Source organism: Eubalaena glacialis, chromosome 4, assembly GCF_028564815.1.
Source record: "Eubalaena glacialis isolate mEubGla1 chromosome 4, mEubGla1.1.hap2.+ XY, whole genome shotgun sequence".
NCBI classification, from domain to species: domain Eukaryota; kingdom Metazoa; phylum Chordata; class Mammalia; order Artiodactyla; family Balaenidae; genus Eubalaena; species Eubalaena glacialis.
This window is the reverse complement of record NC_083719.1, coordinates 75,813,840-75,832,809: the sequence shown is the minus strand read 5'-3', so window position 1 is coordinate 75,832,809 and position 18,970 is coordinate 75,813,840. Positions and strand designations below refer to the sequence as shown.

General features: G+C 36.2%; 1 protein-coding gene across 6 annotated transcripts in view; it reads left to right on the top strand.

The window, feature by feature from the left end:
• ARB2A (ARB2 cotranscriptional regulator A) overlaps positions 1 to 18,970 on the top strand; it is a 403,635-nt gene that overhangs the window by 248,221 nt on the left and 136,444 nt on the right. For 5 of the 6 annotated variants that reach the window (XM_061189446.1, XM_061189445.1, XM_061189443.1 and 2 more), the window contains 2 exons: positions 10,944 to 11,060; positions 18,400 to 18,484. In XM_061189446.1, coding sequence (XP_061045429.1) covers positions 10,944 to 11,060; positions 18,400 to 18,484 — 202 coding nt within the window. Of the gene's footprint in view, positions 1 to 10,943; positions 11,061 to 13,670; positions 14,012 to 18,399; positions 18,485 to 18,970 lie in introns of those variants that run through there. The other variant, XM_061189444.1, reaches the window with a different exon arrangement.

Sequence of the window (18,970 nt, the reverse complement as noted above, 5' to 3'; positions counted from 1 at the left end):
GTTCCTTCATCTGGTACATAGTCCTCTGCCTTTTCATTTTGTCTATCTTTCTGTGAATGTAGTTTTCGTTCTGCATGCTGCAGGATTGTAGTTCTTCTTGCTTCTACTGTCTTGTAGCCTGAAGTCAAAGCTGATTTCTCAAGGCCTGTGCTTTCCTACGGAATCAATCTTGTTGTCTAGTAGTTCAGAAACCCATTCAGTGGCCAGAGCGGTGGGGACTGCTGATGTGTCCATGGCGGCCGGGCTGAGGCTCCGTCTTCAGGAGGGAACTGCTGGGTGGGCACAGAGGGCACCTGCACCTTCAGACGTGAGCTTGGGTGGAGTAGCAGGAGGTTTGGGAGCTGGAGCAATCCATTCACCCTGAAATTCCTCCTTGGTCACAGCCTTTCCAGCAGTGGCCTGCTCTTTCTTTTCTGTCTCTTCAGCATCTCAGCGGAATGTCTAATAACCCACAGTTGATTAACACATTCTCTTTTAAAAACATTTTGGTGATCTTACTTTACTATGTCAATGGGTCAATGCCTACACTGGAATCTAAAAGTAAGACCCCCCCCAACATATGCAAATAAGACCAGTGCCACACCATTTCTACATAAACCTGAGACTACATTTGAAGAAATATGATCAAATGAAGATTAACCTGAATTTCTAGAGGCAAAAACTCAGAAATGTCTGAGGGCATAGCGTAAGTAAGATCTGGAAAAGAATCAAAATCACAAATGTCTTTAGTCCCAAAATTTATATAACTCATTACTTATTTTCCTTTTATTATAGGAAATAAAGGCTGAGATCTGAAAAGCTAACATAGCTACTTTTATGGTGAAATCTTTCTGTCCATGCTCACCTTGCCTTTTTCCCTCCCAATACTACCAGGTGTGTGTTTATCATAGCAGACATTAAGTAGTGATGATTGCATTCTTTATTTGAAGTTTCGAGTTATTTTGTAACTCCATTCAGGTTTGAAATCACAAGTATACCTTGCTTTATCTGACATAAACATTTCACTTGAAATTCAGAAAATCAAATTATTCCCCAGTAGATTTATAAGATAACTTTTGAAATTTGTGATTTTGATTTCTCTATGCTTTTCAATGGTCAATGCTTCTGTGTCTTTTAATTTTGTGTTTTTCCCTTTATAATCTTTAGTTAGGGCATAATGCAAAATTTGATGAGGTAGATAATACAACATCAGATTGTGAGACCTAAAATCTAAGATAAATTTGCTTGATCTCATAGATATCAGTTAAATCATAGTGTAAGCTTGAGTACACAAATACGCCAATAGAGTGCTAGGCATATTGGAAGGATAATTTAGATTTGAATGGACAAGGCTAATGCTTAATTTTAATTCTGGCCTGTGGTGGCCATTGTGACATACTGCCTAGTAGCTCCTTAAATAAAGGAGTTGTTGCCCCAAGTCCTGGGAGTGCTTTCAGCAGACAGCCTTCAGCTGTCAGCCCCTTGAGGGATTTCCTTGGCTGCTGTGGGGATCCAAATTCAAAGACAGAACAGTGTGGGAGATTAAGGGCCGAGCCATCTGGGCCCAACTTGGGATGACTCTGAAGGGTCATTCTAGGTCCAGAGCTCCTCTGGGGTTATGCAGGGTTGTCTGGGACCTGCATCTTATGTTGACTTCTCTCTGCCCATTCTTGCTTTGTTCCCCTCCCTTCCTCAGATGTTGATCCTAAGGGCACTCCTTTGTAACATCCTGCATGCTAAATTCCATCTCAGAGTCTGTTCCCTGGGGAACCCAACCTATGGTCTATTTCTAAATATGCCAAACCAGACGTTGCTGTAACTTCCTAACCATCACTTTCCCTGATCTATTCCATTTTGTAAATAGCGCCTCCATTCATTCCACAAATAATTTTTGAGCACCTACTATGTGCCAGTCACTGTGTAGGGAAAGAGATGTGGTGTTGGCCCAGCAAATATGATCCTTCCCTCTGGGAGCCTACGTTTCAGTGGGGAAGAAAGATAGTGAACAAATCATTACCAGTATAATAAGTATTTCAGCTGGAAAAATGTAGGGTATTATATACAGATAGCCATGGTATAAAGACACGGGATTTGGAATTAATAGGTTTAGCTGAGCCACATACTAAGTGTGTGAATATGGGCAAGTCACTTTCTCTAAGCATCACTTTCCTCATCTATAAAACAGGTCCATAATCCCTCAGCTACCAATCTATTTTAAAAGAAATTATTCTATCTAAAGAGATAATCTATATATAAATACTCAGAATATTAATGGTCTCTACAGAATTTATCTGAACCTGGCTTCCTTCCTGAATTGTGAGTTCTTCCCAAAGGTCAAAAATGAACCTAATGGTAATAATGTATTACCTAGAACAGTTGATAAATTAGAATAACGCTCCCCCTGTTTATGCCAGGTAACAGAGTATGCAGCCTTTAAAATATATTGAAAACAATACCGATAATTGGAACCTGAATTTTTTATAAAAATATTGTTAAATTTGTAGAATAACTTTGAAAACTTTAATGACATTTCAAATGCACCAACATCTATGTGGAAATTCAATGTAGAGGTTTTTTCCCCAGGTTTAGTGAGGTATAATTGACAATTAAATTTTGTGTATATTTAAGGTGTACAACCTGATGACCCTAGTATCTGTATACATTGTGAAATATTCAACCACAGCCAAGCCAGTCAACATATCCATCACCTCACACCTAAGGTAAAGACTTTTAAGAGAAATTTGTTAAATAACATGATCTCCTGCACTCAGTTATCTACTATGTATCTTTGTGGCAGGAAATTGTATCCCTTTATCTTTCTTTTTCCCAGACCTAAAGAAAATGCTATGCTTTCAAACTTAAGTATATTAACATTCTCCCAGCTGAATGTGTAGGCCTGCCCCTGCCGAACCTATATATATACCAAAGTATTTATAGTATATACCAATTACTAAAGGCTCATAAGTGATTTTTAAACTTAGTATTGTGAACATGCTTACTACCTATTTGCATCAGAAACATTTCTTGGTATGTAGTACATTTATAAAGTTTTAAAAAGTTTTCTCATTTTTCCATTTAAGACCATGTATTGTCATCATTTAAACATCTCCTTTGCTAAGCCTGCCTTAGTGTTTTGGACTGGCAGAGTTTTTAGTCCTTACTTATACTTTTATGATATATCCAATTCATATATATTCATTGTAATTTTCAAATCTGTGTTTTATAATATCTTGCCAACTTTGGTCAGTCTTCTAACATTACATAATAAAACATTTTAATCAAATAAGTCACCTTGATGAAGCCTTACACTGGCTTTTTAATCTGTGACCTCTTTTATTTTTTTTTTCTTACAATTAACTTGCTATTTTCTTGATTAGTAAAGTAAGTTTCTCATACTGTGGCTTTTTTTCCTCACATCATGTGTTTTTGTAAGGCACTGGTCTTCTTTCCCAGCTCCTAGATTGTCAGTCACTTAATATTTGTTTTGTTTTGTTTTGTTTTGTTTTGTTCTTTTTCTTTTCAACCTACCTTCCACATGCTTTTTTGTTGTTGAAGGAGTCTGCACGTGGCAGCATGGTCTAGGCAGGAAAGGAAAAGGAAGTTATTACTGCTCTCTTCTGGCCGCCTGCAATAATAAATCATAACTTGCCATTCCCTAACTGGTGGCTGGAGACTTATCTTCATAAATTCATGTGACCCAAGAAGTTTCAGTTTACATACCCTATCCCTTGGGGTTCTTGCCTGTAGAGAGCCTTTTCCTTCCTGAAATTAGACAAAGGTTGTAAGAATTGAAGCTAGGGCTTCAAAGCACAGGAAAAGAGAATGTTGTCTTATCCTGTTGTTACAGTGGAGCTCCAGCTGGCCATGTTTACCTACCCAGGGTGTGAGGCTGCATGTCCGTCTGTGAGGGGCTGCACAGCGCTGAGGCTTGCCCTTAAGTTTGGAACTTAGGAACTTTGGGAAATATTTCTTGTATGTTTTCCTACATGGTTACTTTTTTAGTGACAACTCTCTAGGTTTAGGTATATCCTTAAATTGCTAAGCATTGAGCGCAAAGATTTACTCATTTGCTGGAGTGACATTTAACTTCTGTATTATACATTCAGTGACCATATAATTTACTATCCAAACCAAAACACTTTTAACTGTGAAAGGGGACATTATTAATAATTATACCAGGTCAACAGGCATAAACCAGGACTGTCCTGGACTATCTGGAATGTGTGGTTATCCTATTTATACCTAATTATTTCCTTTGAAAACATTTAAGCAAGCCCAAATCACTTTACATAATGGAGAAAGTTGGCGTGGAGGTGGGTGTAGTAACTGTATGACACTTCTTAACTGCTACCCTATCAGCACAAATGTTGATCACTGAAGAATACATAGATAACCATATCTAAAAGGAAGGATACATTTTAGAAATTAAAAACGAATGTCAAGGTAATAATAATAGTAGCTGACAGTATTGATTGCTTACGTGCCTTATCTTACTTATCCTTCAGCCACCCTATGAAGTGACTCCCACTTTTGTTATTCTTATAATTAGTTTTGATTAATAATAAATTTATTATTCCCATTTTTGTATTCTTATAATGATTAACCAAAAATAAAAATGTAAGGACATCTTATTCCAAAGCCTATGTGTGTTTTAACTATAACACTATACTGCCTTCCTCTGGACATACTTCATATCTCTGTGATTACCTTTTTAAAAATATAGTCAGCTACACTCCCTTTTATGCAAAAAACAGCGGTAAAGAGACTCTCTCTCTGCCAGCTTGGCACTGCTGAGCCATGGCTCCGTGTTTTGTAGCCGGCCCAGTAATTCTGAAAGGGTTCACTGGTGCCCAGAAAGTGAGGTTGCCACAGTATGGCTTCAACAGTTGTTTTAGTTTTCAAGTGCATGGTGCTATTACTGGTCTAGTATTCTGATTACAGGATTTTAAACAGACGCAATAATCAGCTCTTTCTACTCCTCAGCCAGGTGATTTTAGAATTATTGAACCACATACTCTAAGGAAAAAGCAGCCCTTCATAAATTTTTTTCCTTTATGGATCTATGACCCTTTAAAAAATAATATTGTCATTAAATGCATTCTAAATTAAGCTTCTGTTACCTTCTGCATTGAGAAAGGAGAATGCACTAGTTTACACATAAGGAGTAGTTTGCATTGTGTGTTTTTGTGGGATCCTCTACTATAATTGTGTACCATGTGTCAGGTCCTCTGCAAGTTGCTTTATGTTTAGTTCATGTCATCTCACAATAACTCTGTGACTTAGTTTATTATCTCCCTTTTACATGTGATGAAATAGAGACACTGAAAAAGTTGAAATAATTCACTCAAGGTGTTACTACCAGAAGTGGCAGAGCAGGGATTTGAACCCAGGGAATCTGACTCCAAGGTCCTTGAATCTAACCACCGCACTCCTTATGAAGACTGCTTACTGGAAAGCTTCTACTTTTGAAGGAGGAAAAAAAAAAAAAAGTGAATGCAGATGAGAAGTGTGAACTATAACATGTGAGAGCTGAGTGTCATACTTGTCTGAATTTCCTGCTGGGCAGTTTAGTCTTCATATTTCACCTACCAAAGTGTGTGCGTATTTCATTATAATCACTAGAGATGCTTCAAGAGCCTTGGGTGACAGAACCAAAGTTTTAATGTTGCAGCAAAGATATTTGTTCTGTGGGTAGTATGCTATTGGGATCGACTTGTAGAAAAGAATCTTCAGGAAGACGTTAACAGAAAAGACTCTACCAAACCCATTGTCAGCTGATTAGTCATCTTGGCCCAGGGCACATTTTTAACCCGGTAGGCCCGATAGCACAGAGGACAGTGCACCACTCGCTAGCGGACATACAGGGAGAACTGTAAAATGATGGGAGAGGCTTGTGGTAAAATACCAGAGTTTGTCGAACCACATAAAGACTTCACTCAAGTAGAAGCACTGAGTGTAATTATAATCTGCATAGCGAAAATGTGAAAAGGTATATCAGCTTTTCATACTTTCCAAACTTTGGAACAACTTAATCTGAAATCTTAACTTGAGAAGCTCTAGAGGGAGCTAATCTATTTATATACATACGTATTTTTTTAAAGACATCTCAAATCTCAACCGTGCTATTAACCAGACTGAGGATTCATTCATGCTCATACAGTAGTAATGATCTTCAAATTTATAAACGTACAGTAGTGTCAGATCTTAATCTGAAGGAAACATGGGTTATTTGATTTTCTTTGAGAATATTCTTTCCTGTGCAAGTGATTCACGTGCTGTAACCCTCACAGTACATATGTGTAACACATGTCAGAATTTGAAAAGAAAGTAATGGCTTTTGCTGATGAAAGACTTTTAAAATATTTCCCTCAAAAACATGTTTAAAATATATATGCAAATATAAATATGGGTCTACATGCACATATATACATCCCTACCCCTAAGCCACACTGGCTCTTTCGGGAGGTCCCCTCGGACTTTAAAATATAAGACATATTTATTCTGAGTGCTGTGGCTGCTGGGTCACAAATATGGGAAAGTAAAATGATCTGTTTCTTCTTTTAGGTTAGGGTGAAGACAACCCAGTTCAGGGTTCACTTCTTTTTCAGGTTGGGAGTATTGAATCTAGTATTAGGTTGGATTTATAATTTCCAAAATCCAAGGCCCTGGAGTAGAGACATGAAACTACCCCCACAGATTTCATGGTAGAGCATCCCTGTAACATCAACATTTCCCTGCCTTCAAAAGCTTATCTTCTAAGCTAAGACAAATGGACAGCAACTTTTTCATTTGATTTAGTGGAAGTAAAAGAGTCTTTATGTTTTCCTTTGCTAAAAGTAGCTCACGGTAGAGTTCTAGAAGAAATGAAACCCACAGAAAAGTTAAACAGTCTGTAAGTACAAAAAGGGAATTAAGGAACTTTTAGGGTGACATGAAGTATTTGAATTGGGCCAGGTACTTATGAAGATAGTAAGCAGGTACATCATTTGAGGGCACTGGAGAAAGCATGGTGAGGGAGGTTTGGTGGACAGAAAAGGCCTACCTGATTTCTGAGGAGAGATGGTAGCAGCCCTGTGGAAGGACCGTATCCATGGAGGGGAGAAAAGGTAGCTGCCACTGACTCTGGCTCTTCCGCCCTTCTGGTCCTCTGGTCTTCATCTCGCCAAATACTCTTACACTCAGATAAGCCGTCTTATCTTGTTATAGTTACTTAATGTTTAAAATCTTACTCTTACTCTGGAAGAAAAAAAATAATAGGTATTTTTTTTCTCTCAATTTCAACCCCATCAAAAATTTTAATAATAAGATGAGCCTGCATACAGATGGTATATGTTTTTACTGTTCAAAGTACTTGATATTTAATTTTGTCAGACTGGGAGCATGCAGTACAATGAAGGAAAGAGCAGATTAATTGTGTATAAGCTAAGGTGAAAAGACATTATAACAAAAATGGAATAGGTGAACAGAATTAGGAAGGGGAAACAAAAATATCAGGTGACAGCATCAAATATTTGTATTCTCAAATCATCAATATGATTTATAGAAATATTTAATTTTCTCTGTTATCCTATACATCATTTATTGTAGAACTGTAGTAATAATTTTTAATGCTGTTGATAGTGTGATTTTGCTCATGGCTGATTTCTCTTAGCATGATTTTCAGAATTTCAGTATTCTTTACTGATTTGGATTTGGATTTTTTTTTAACCATTCTTTTAAATGTCCAAGTCAATGAAATATTGTATATATGAAAATGGAATTAATCAAATGAGTTTATTTATATAAGAGTGTAATAGTATATTACTGAGAAATAGACCCCATGTGATACAAATGAAAGAACACAAGACATAAAGTCCTGGTCAAGTCAGAGCTGTGTCACTTTACATGGCCACAGATATAGAGTCATATCTGTGTGGCCTTTAACCAGTTTCCCAGCTTCAGTTTCCTCCTCTGAAATGGGGAAAATGATACAAGTTTTATATACATTTCAATATTATTTCAGAGTGAAGTGAGATTGACTATGTATTCATTTTGAAATGTATGAAGTGCTACTCAGATAGAAACAAATATTATACACACAAAGAAAAACAAACAATATTTTAATTATAATTTTACCATACATTAATTAAGCCATGAAACTTTAGGATGTTGATGTCTGGGTTATCAAAATTTTTTTTTCACTTTTATTCAACTCAATACCATACTGCCATACTGAAGACATTATAACAAAAAAAAATAATGCCATCTTTCTTTTTTGAAAGATTGGTATTGAGATCACAAGCTCTTACCATTTTTAGAAATTAAGATCCCTCTAAGAATCTAATGAAAGCTAAGCATCCTCTCCCAGAAAAATATTCATATCACATACAGACAGAATTTTGCAAAGAATTTCAAAGGTGTTCATATCCATGGATCCTAATAAAAACCACATCTCCACCTTAGATTGACATATAGTAGGACTTCGGTCATATGGCTTCTTTCCTTTCAGATTTCTGGGTTTTCCAGACTATCATGGTCTTCTACTGTGGACTTTTAAAGAAGTTGTTTTCCTGCCCAGCTGTGCCTCCACCCATTCCTTGCTTTAGTTGTGTTCCATCTAGGTCTGTCTCTTAAACAGTCTTGATTCCTGTGTTCAGTCTACCCCCCACTGCCATTCTCCAGCATTTTTCGTCAGTGCTCATTCCCAGTGGAAGCAGTAAGGGAGAGAATGGGAGCTAGGAACCACACCAACAAATGCAAGAAGCAGAGGCTTTGGACGGAAATGGCAGTTGCAGGAAGTTCCAGTACTACCAGTTGCAGCAAGGCCAAACAGAGGAAAATAGTCTGAAAAACTAAAATGTTAAGATTTTCACCGATTTAAAATTCTACTAATCCTAAACAGTCAAATATTTGAAATTTTTTGTTACTGGGTTCATTTGTAAACAGCTCTTGATTGAGATCCTCTGGAATTTGACCATTCCCCTCCTCTAGTAATATAATATGAAAGTGCTTTTTAAACTGTAAAGAACTATAGCAATGTAAGGGAGTATCATGCTGGATTATTAATGTGGTTTGATGTGATGTAAAGAAAAGTTACAGATCTTCACCATCCATTGTGTGAAATGTCAGCCAGATGAACAAACAGACCAAAGTTTTTTTGCTCTGGTAATCAGTCTATCTACTGTATATTTTTCCAGGTTTGTAGAATTTTAATCCCCAGATTTTCTACTTTTGCACTAAATCCTCAGCCTTTTCAACTCTTAATTTTATATCATTTCACAAATGTCCTCAATATCTAGTGCCTTCAGACACTACCACCTTAAATTTAAGTCAGCATGTGTCAACAACAACCAAAACAAAATTCAGCACAAATATTTTTAAATGCAGACATATTCTTAGACTACCAGAAGAGTGTGGTGTTCTTATTTAGTAACTTCAACAACAATCTTTCTAGATCTCTAAGTGTTCCTGTTTAGAAAATGAGAATAAGGACATATAAGTTCTTCATGAGCCAGGTGGATTCACTGTTGTGGAATTTGGGGGTTTATTATCCAATGTCAGTTTAAATTTCTATATTCTAATGCCATTGTAATCCAATAAGAATCTATTTTTAAAATAAAATCAAGAAGCAGGTAGTAAACTGCTTAATAATGAATGTGAAGTATCGAATTAGAGTATTGTTTTATGCTTTTAAAAATATTATTGGTACTGCCAGGTGAATTTTTGCAGTAATATTATGATGTTCATAACCAACATTGATTTTAAGATTTGCACATTACATAAGCAGAAACCACAAGGCACAAAGATTTAGGGTGCAGGAATGCTGCTGAGGCAGCATTAACAGTGAATTAGATTCCCATTAGGTACTGATTAGTGAAAGGGGATGTGCATATGCAGGGTTTAAAGAAATTTAGGAGAGAGACATTTTTAATTCAGAATGCCAACAGGCATCATTTGGTATTAGAAGTGTGGCTTGCATTGTTTTCTGTGTGAGCTTTCATCACCATTTAGAACTCTCCCTTTTTTTAATGCAGTGATGTATTTTTGATAGACAATAAATTAATAGTAAATGATAGAGAAATTGCTCTTTTTTAGAGGGAGAAAAGACATTTGATGCAAAGAAAGAGTGAAGGCATGGCTATAAAATTCAAGGCTACTAGATACTGTATTGTGACTAATTTTTTTATTAAGCTTTCTTATATTTGTTGTGTCAAATCAGTTACTAGTGTTAGTAGAGTTAGAATGTTTATGATTCTTTTAATCTAGAACTATTATTTCTCAGTTTCTTTATTTTGCAGACCACTGATGAATTCTTCCGTTTCTTCAAGCCAAGTGGCTCTTTTTTAAGTTTTAGAACGATTTAATTTTATAGAAATAACATTCTATAGAAAGAAGTTAAAATGTAATCATTTTTCAGCATAAAAGAAAGCAAAATGACATTGATAATCTTTGAAGAGAAAGATCTCTGTGGTCATTTAAAACACCAAGGAATTACAAGGCCATGGTAAAGAGCAGGCTAGTTAAATTGGAAAAGTCAAAGATATCTTTCTTTACTGATGTGCCATCTACTAAAAACTAGCAGAAGTTAGTCCTAAGTAGCTAACAGTGAACCCCTGGTACAACTCCCTGAAGCACTGAAATAGGACGTGGTGGAAGAAACTTATAAAAGAAGCCCTCAGGGATTCCCCCTTTTTTCCCCTGTGATGCCTTTAATCCTTGAATTATCAAACCACGTGGAAAATAATAGAGCTGCGTAGTTCTAAGACTTAAGTGATATTGTCTTTCGAAAAGAAAATATTAGGTCTTTTCACACCTCTGGGCAAGAATAAGGCATGAGTTCAGTGTAGAAAAGAGTAAATTTGAACAAGAGATGCATATTGCTTTTTCATTTTTAATATAATATTACTGTTATCTATGACTAAGCAGATTGCACCCAGTAGGGAAAAAAATTGTGGCCAATATTTTATTTTCCTTTTTAAAAACAGATGATTCAACGAGAAGCAGATGTGAAAAGTAAGGTGACTGCTGTGGCGTTGACAGACTCTGTTCACAATGTGTGGCATCAAGAAGCTGGCAAAACGATTCGAGAATGGATGAGAGAGGTGAGATGATTTTTTTCAGTGCTGAGATGAATGAGTGTGAGCCTTTATATCTTGAGCAGCCCCACTAACTTATATCACCTCCCACCGCCAAACTCCCTTTCTGGAGGCAGAAAGAGGGAATAGAGAAAACTAGACATGGTTGAAATAATAATAGGAAACCCTTCTGAAGAAAGACTACTTTTTTGAAAGCCCTCCTCCCCTTTTTCTTTTTCTTTTTTCTTCTTTTGGCTTTCTATAGAATATCCCCTTTTTCTTTTTCTTTCTTTTTTTTTTTTTTTTTTTGGCTTTCTATAGAATATATGTATGCATACAGTATATAGTAGGAACTTTGGCTGAATAAGGTCATGATCTGTTAGGAGGTTATTATTCCCTGATTTTTAATTTTGGTATTTAGCATTGGTACTGCTTAATTACAAGAAACAAGCCCAATATACACTGTCTCATTCTTTTCTTCAGAAGTGGTCAATATGTGCCCCTCTTAAATGGATGGCTCACTGCTGCCAGTAGGGGGAGAAGAAGTGAAAAGCTGAAATAGTGTTTTGCAGACCCTTGAGCTAGGAGAAACCCAGGGGCTGGTCGTGGTCCAGCCTCAGGCTAAGAAAGCTTTTTCACACTTCCTAAGGGCTTGTGAACCTGAGAATTTACAAGGACTCATTGAACATGCTCCCATTTTTCAAAAAACTTTCAGCTCATTATTTCCTTGATTCCTATTACAGATATATAGCTGAAATTTCTTTTTTATTTGTATTTATCTTTAGCAATTGTTTAATCAAATCAGTACTTATATTTATATATATGAATGAGCTGGTTGACCTTCCTGATTTTCTTCCAGTTTTTTTTTTTTTTAATAGAATACCCAGGTATTTATTCAACTGACCTCTCACCATAGGTACAGTAACTTCTGCCAGTACTCATGGTGCACCATAAGGACCAGAGAGTTAATGTTTGAAAAGAGTTCTGAATAAACAGAAGGACTAGGCTATATAATCCCATAGTGTTATCGTATCACCAATCTGTTTTCACTGTTGTTATTCTCCATTAGAAAAAGTATTTTCATCATGCAGAAGTCCAAAATATTTTTACTCCACTCCTCATAATAAACATATAAAGGTGGGGTTTTTTAAATCTATTCTAACACCCAGGTGTTTTCTGACCACATTGCTTTTCTCCTTTCTCCTTTCACAATTTAGCTACATCCTTAATTTTCATTTCCAAGGACCTAAATTCCTCCAAGAGAAATTTTGTGTATTTTATGACTATACTTTCTTATGCAGTTTATCGGTCCAAATGGATACATAAACAGCTCCCAGTATTATATAACTAGTAAGGTTTATAAATGATCTGTTGGTACCTTTTTCCCCCACACACAGCCAATATAGAATTTAGGGCTTATCCCAAACAAGAAGCATCCCTGTTTATCATTTTTTTTCATTGCGAGTTCTTCATGTCTCATTCCAGGTGACAAATATAACAGAATTTATTTAGATTTACTTTTTAAGTATTTCTAAGACTGGATTAGGCATCCCCTAAAAATCAGCATATATTAATCTGTGCATTTTTTCATCTGACTGAAATAGGCAGTAATTGAATTTATCTTAATTTAGTCAAAGCTGTCAATAATTTTTTTGCAGACATAACTTTTATAAGATTTTTGAAAATTTTATAAAATTTGATAAACAACCTAGTTCTTTCAATTCCCTCGATTATGCCTTAAGCATAAAGAAGCGTGAAGAGTTTTGTGTTATGACGTACCAAAATTCAAACCCCAGGTCAATCACTTACCTAGCTGTGTAGTCCTGGGCAGGTTTTTTAATATCTTTAAGATTCAGTTTTCTCATCTATAAAATATAATACCTATCTTGTAAACATGGTTGGGAAAAAATACATGTAAGGAAACAGCACAGTTGTTGGCACTTTAAAGAAGTTCAGTAAAGCACAGCTATTATTACTGTTACCTTTTCACCCCCAAATAATATAAGATAGATGAACACTGTTCTTTTGTTTCATGAATGATTTGCGTATTCAAAATATCTTACAAAAGAGAAGTAATTCAGAACAAGGAGTTAGGAGAACTGAGTACTGATAATGATTCTGGCTTAGTCACTCACTAGGTAAAACAGTAGTTAAGGAGCTAGCATGAACTACCTGGGTCTACCAGGTACTCTGCCAAGGCTTACTGTCTTGAGAAAGCCACTCTGCCTTTCTGGGCCTGTTTCATAATTGTGAACTAGACATAATAATTCCGATCTCATCTATTTCATGAATTATTGTGAGAATCAAAGGTGATAACCAAGAGGAAAACCCCTTGAAAACCAAATGGTACTACATAAAGAAATCAAGTGTATTATTGTAGAAAACACTATAAGATCCCAGAGATAAAAATGATTAGATCATTGTTGATGGGGCTTTGAAATCATCCCTGCTCACAGCTCTCCACTGAAACAAGAGCAAAAAGAGGAACTATGGAAGTCTCTTTCAGATATCCTTACAGGAACTCACCTAAATGTGCGATCCCCTAGTGGAGAATTCAGTGTGGTTTAGCAAGGTTGGAGTCCAGGATTTCCCAACACTCAGGATGAAACTCCATCCCCTCTTCTTTCTCCTTTTCAGTCCCTGTGCACTCTGCAAGACTCCGTGAAATACTGAAGAGCAAGCAAGCCTGGATTCAGCGATTAGAAAGGGCAGTTGTCTCGAGCACAGGTGTTGGGAGAAGCTGTGGCAGGGCAACCTTTGTGCCCTCCGCCGCCCACTGCCCTACCACCTCTGACTCCAGCTCCATTTAAAGTCAGCTCAAAAACTGAGAGAGTTTGCAGATATCCCCGCCAAGAAAAACACCTCAGCTGAACCGGAACGTTGTCCATAAAAACACCAGTCTGGTTATAGATGAAGCCTCAGTGCTTTTGGCCTCTTGATGATTGGCTCCATTATTTCACCAAACACTGCTTTAAAATGTGGAAGTAAGATAATGGTACAAATTGCCTAGTCATTCCTGTTGCACTACAAATTAGTAAAGCTGTTTGTTGTTTTACAAACATGTTTAAATTAATATGGTAAAGTTGCTGATGTTAAGTATTCATTTACTATAGAAAGCTGATTTTTTTAAATTCTTCTAATTAGCACAGTGAAAGAAGGTTAGGTACTGTATTCTTGTATTAATTGTATAACTTTAAAATAACAATTTCTTTTAAAGAAAGAAGGTCAAAGAGGGCTACTTATGGCAATGATTCCAAGCGAAATCCCCTCCCAACCAAAAGACCAAGCATACCTACTAGGCCAGCCTTGTGAGAAGAGGTAGAAAGTAACCAAAGGAAGCTCCTGAAAGGAACTTCGTACCTCAGGCTCCAGGCCTGTAAAGGCTGAGTGCACGAGGATGAACCCACTTAGCATAAGGAGGACATTATGCTAAGTGAAATAAGCTAGACACAGAAGGAAAAATACTACACGATCTCACTTATATGTGGAATCTTAGAAAGTCGAGTACACAGAAGCAGAGAGTAGGATTGTGGTTACCAGTGTCAGGAAGGTGGGGAAACAGGGAGATGTTGGTCAAAGATTGCAGTGGCATAGAATGCACACGTCTAGAGACCTAATGTACAGCATGATGACTATATTTAATAATACTGTTTTGAATACTGGAAATTTGCTAAGAGAATGGATTTCAGGTTCTTCCACCACACACACTGAAAAATGCTAGCTATGTAAAGGAGAACATGTTAATTGGCTTGACTGTAGTTATTTCACTATGTAAATGTATATTAAATCATCATGTTGTACAACTTAAATATATAGTTTTTATTAAAAAAAAAAAGGCTGAGTGGGTGAATGTCATTTCCTGACATACCCCTGGCCTCTGAAGGTCTCCAGCCAAGCCAGATGTCTAGTTCTACATAATAGTCATGAACCCTTAACCATCACCATTCAGTTCTGAGCGTCAGTCCTGGAAACACAACCTGATAAATAGTAGTTGTTCTTGTCTGAGGACACAATGCCTTCCATATTAAGCATCAACCTCTAGACACTGATGATTTATAACTCATAAAAATGAATAAAAATCTACACTCAACCAGGGCAACATGCATCTCCAAATACTTCCAAATATCTTGCTCAGGAATACCTAGTACCTACTTTTCTCTTTAAACATAATATATTAAGTTGTAAACTTTTTATAAAATTTTTTAATTCATTTCATATCTACACTGAAATGTTGTCAACCTTGGTTTAAATAGTCACTCAGCACTCTTTTGGCCTATAGGCACTTCTAGTTTATACTAATAGCTCCCAAACTTTTGGATTTCACGAAGAAGGCAATTTACAACCACAAAAACCTGTAAAGTCATAATTTCAGAGTAAAAGACCTTTAAGTTGAAAACACTTAACTTTAAGACACTCACTGTATTGCCTTTTTTTCTCTTATTCCCTCAGACCCAGAGAAACTGTAGTTACAGGATCCATCCCAATCTGCTGGCTCTGGCCAGGGGCTTCTTTCTCTCTGCTTGTTGGTCAGGATGAGGCGGGGCTGCATCTGAGGCTCAAGCATGGCTCTGTTGGTACCTCTAGTGCAGCGTGCCTTGTTGTCTGCTCAGGGCAACTGAGAGTAAGATCTCTGAGGCCTGGGAACACACTCCAGCATGATCTGGGTTTAGATAGGGCCTTCCTAGTGGGCTGCTTCTGTCGTCATCCAAGACACTTAGCTAGTGTTCATCTCAACTGAAGAACTGGGATAGGGTACAAATTGGGGCATTGAGAAGAGGGATAAAATAAGCATTAGAAAAACAGTGAAAAAAGATTTGGTTTCTAAACTATAAAAACACATCTCCGAATAAGGGGTTGCATTTGATAAGATGGAATTTCAGATAGATTGAATTCATATGTAATGGCTGTATGTCTTTCTCATATTTCCTTCTTTACATATATTTCCCAGTTTGTTTACATTATTTTGTTTCATTATACTCTATCATATGGCAAACATATTTTTAGCTTGTTTTGTCCTTTTCTCTCTATATTTTCCCCAGTGGGATAGAAATGTCACACAAACACGCACACACCACACGTATACGTCAACTTATGGTATCAAACCTTTACAATTCTATACCAGTACTTTGTCATTGCAGAGAACTTTTGGACATATTTACTTTAATTATAGGATGTTTGTTTTCTATCCTATTTTTATGAGAGATCAAAGCCTAAACATGTGCCTAGATAAAAACTGAAATTTCAGGATCATAAAATGTAAACCTGTATTTTGTTTTAAATGTTTGAGTTAAAGGTGACCTGGATAAAATCCATTTTGTTCGGCTTTTAAAGTCAATGACGAGTTAGAAAATGACTAATCACCTTAATACTATAATGTACCATCACTGTTACTAATACTGGAAATATCCTATAAGACATAGTTTTACACATGTGAAGTATAAGTGAACAGTATTAAGACTGACATATCACCTGGGTAATAGCTGACTTTCATCAGATTTGGAGGTACTACTAGGATGAATAATAATTAAAATATATACCTAATCGCTGCCTGTCTGTCGGTAGAGCTAATTGCTGTCATTGAAAAGACTAAATTGTTTAAGAAAAAGAGAGAGAAAGAGAAAGTCATTCTTCATTGAAGCTATCTCCCTGTATCATTGGAAGCCTATTTTTAGTACCTATAGAAGTCATGATTTTTGAATTTATTAGGGGTTGTGATGAATGATAAAACAAATCATCCATTTACATATCTTGACACTGCTTTGGAGAATACTCATTTCTTACAAGCAAGTGTCACACTGTATATAAAAGCTGGCTAATTGTGTGCTAATCTTCTGCATTATCTAGAACTCTCTGAAGTGGTATTCTATCAATAGTAATATTAATTTTATTTATTTCAAATGTACGAAATATCTTCTAAAACCCTATTTCGTTTATAATTTCTTCTCCCTTACATTGTATAATTTTGCATTCAGCTGCTAATTAAGATTAGGAGTGAAAATTATAGAATACATATCCACTTTAAACCATAAGCTTTTATAATACATGAAGATAGTAATATTTTATCCATTTTAAATGTAAAAAGAGAGAAAGCAGTTAAAAACATTACTAGATGTTGTGTTTGTTTTCATGTTTTTTTTTTCCACACAGTTCAATAGTTTCATTGATCTACTGTTTCTTACAAAAATCTGCCATGCTTTGTGAACTTCACTTTCTAATCTCATACAGCAACCCTTCCTTTATGTTATTCCTGCTCTCCCTGGTCCCAGAACAGTAGGGTTGCCTTGACAAATCTATTCAAAAGCCATTCCTCGGCCTTTATTGGTGGGGACTGGGGCCTTTGAAATTCTCTCCTCACTGCAACACAGCTGACATCTTCTTCCAGACAGAATGAATTAAGGAAATACAATAAGACACTTGATCTACCAGTCAAGGATCTTTCCACAGTGAGGACGGATTCCATGGTGCACAACCAGGACAGCAAGCATCTAAAAATACACAATACATGCTTGTTTACCAGAATAGCAATCAGCGATGTCTCCAACATGATTGATAGGATGATTTCTTTTAAAATAAAATCTGTCTGGAAATTCATTGTGTTTGTGTGTGTGTGTGTCTGCGTGTGTGTGTGTGTGCGTATGTTGGAAATTTTTTTAAAGCCATGTGAGGTTAATCACATTTTTAAAGCCAGACTTCAAATACACACTTAAAATGTATGGAAGGAATATAGATTATTTTTATTTCATCTGTCTGAGTTGAAAATCATCATTATCTTAGAGGTTTATCCTTAATATTGAAGCATTTGTGTCCTCAGACACACAGCTACAATTCACCAGGTTGTGTTTCTTTTGAACTGTTTGATACAGCCTCCATTGAACCAAGTTGAAGTAAAAATTAAAAGGTAGTATATTTATATGGGCCAGATTTTGAGGAGTAATTGCAGAATTTATTTCCTCTAGTATTACAAAGACAAAGAATATAGTTTTAAAATATCACTATTCTTTCACATGTTCAAATTAATATTTATTTCCATCTAAAAGTTAAAAATAGATACCCTTTTCAATTTCCTTTAATTAAAATCCTAGCCTTCTCTTATGAGTATATTGCATCATAGTTCACAGAAGGTTACATGTCTTCTTAATATCAGGACAGATAACTTGCTGAATTGTAGAAGATGAACTTTTTTCCACAGCCATATTGGTCATGAATAATTACTGACTGTTTACATAAGAGAATTTTTTACAGAGTATGGAAAATAGAGTATACTTATAGTGGTTGATTGTATAGGATAAATTAATCTTTACAGCCTAACAAGTTGGTCTTGCCTTAAATTATGTTTCAACAGAACATTGTCTCTATTACATTGCAGAACTGTTGTAATTGGGTCTCTAGCTCAGAACCATTAGACACATCAGTGGAGTCCATGCTGCCTGACTGTCCCCGAGTCTCAGCAGGTATGTGTTTGATGAGAGATGTATAGAGTGCTTTTTATTAAGGTGAAAAAATATGCTAATGAAATGTGGAATTCTATTTTGTGAATTAAGCATGTTGTTCTGCCTCGAATCTTTGAATGAATTATTGGTAACATACAGCATGGGTCTGACCCACTACCAGAAATGCATTAAGTAGCTGAAGATGCTTACCATCAAACTCCGTAAAGATGAGTAGGTGAAACAACGTGAGAGTAATATAGACAGTTGCTGTTGAAGCTTAGGGAGATTAGTTGTACATAAATTGAAAATTAGGACAAGGACTGGATTGCTGTACAGAATCTCAGAGTATTTGTCTCTGATTGATTACCAATTCAGTGATCCAATAGGCAGTCAAGACTGTGAGTTCAGAGAAGAGACATTGCTGTGGCCTAGAGTCTAGAGAAGTTTTTCATGTAAAAGATTTTGGCTGGACCTTGTGTGTTAGATTGGACTTAGATTATAGGAAGA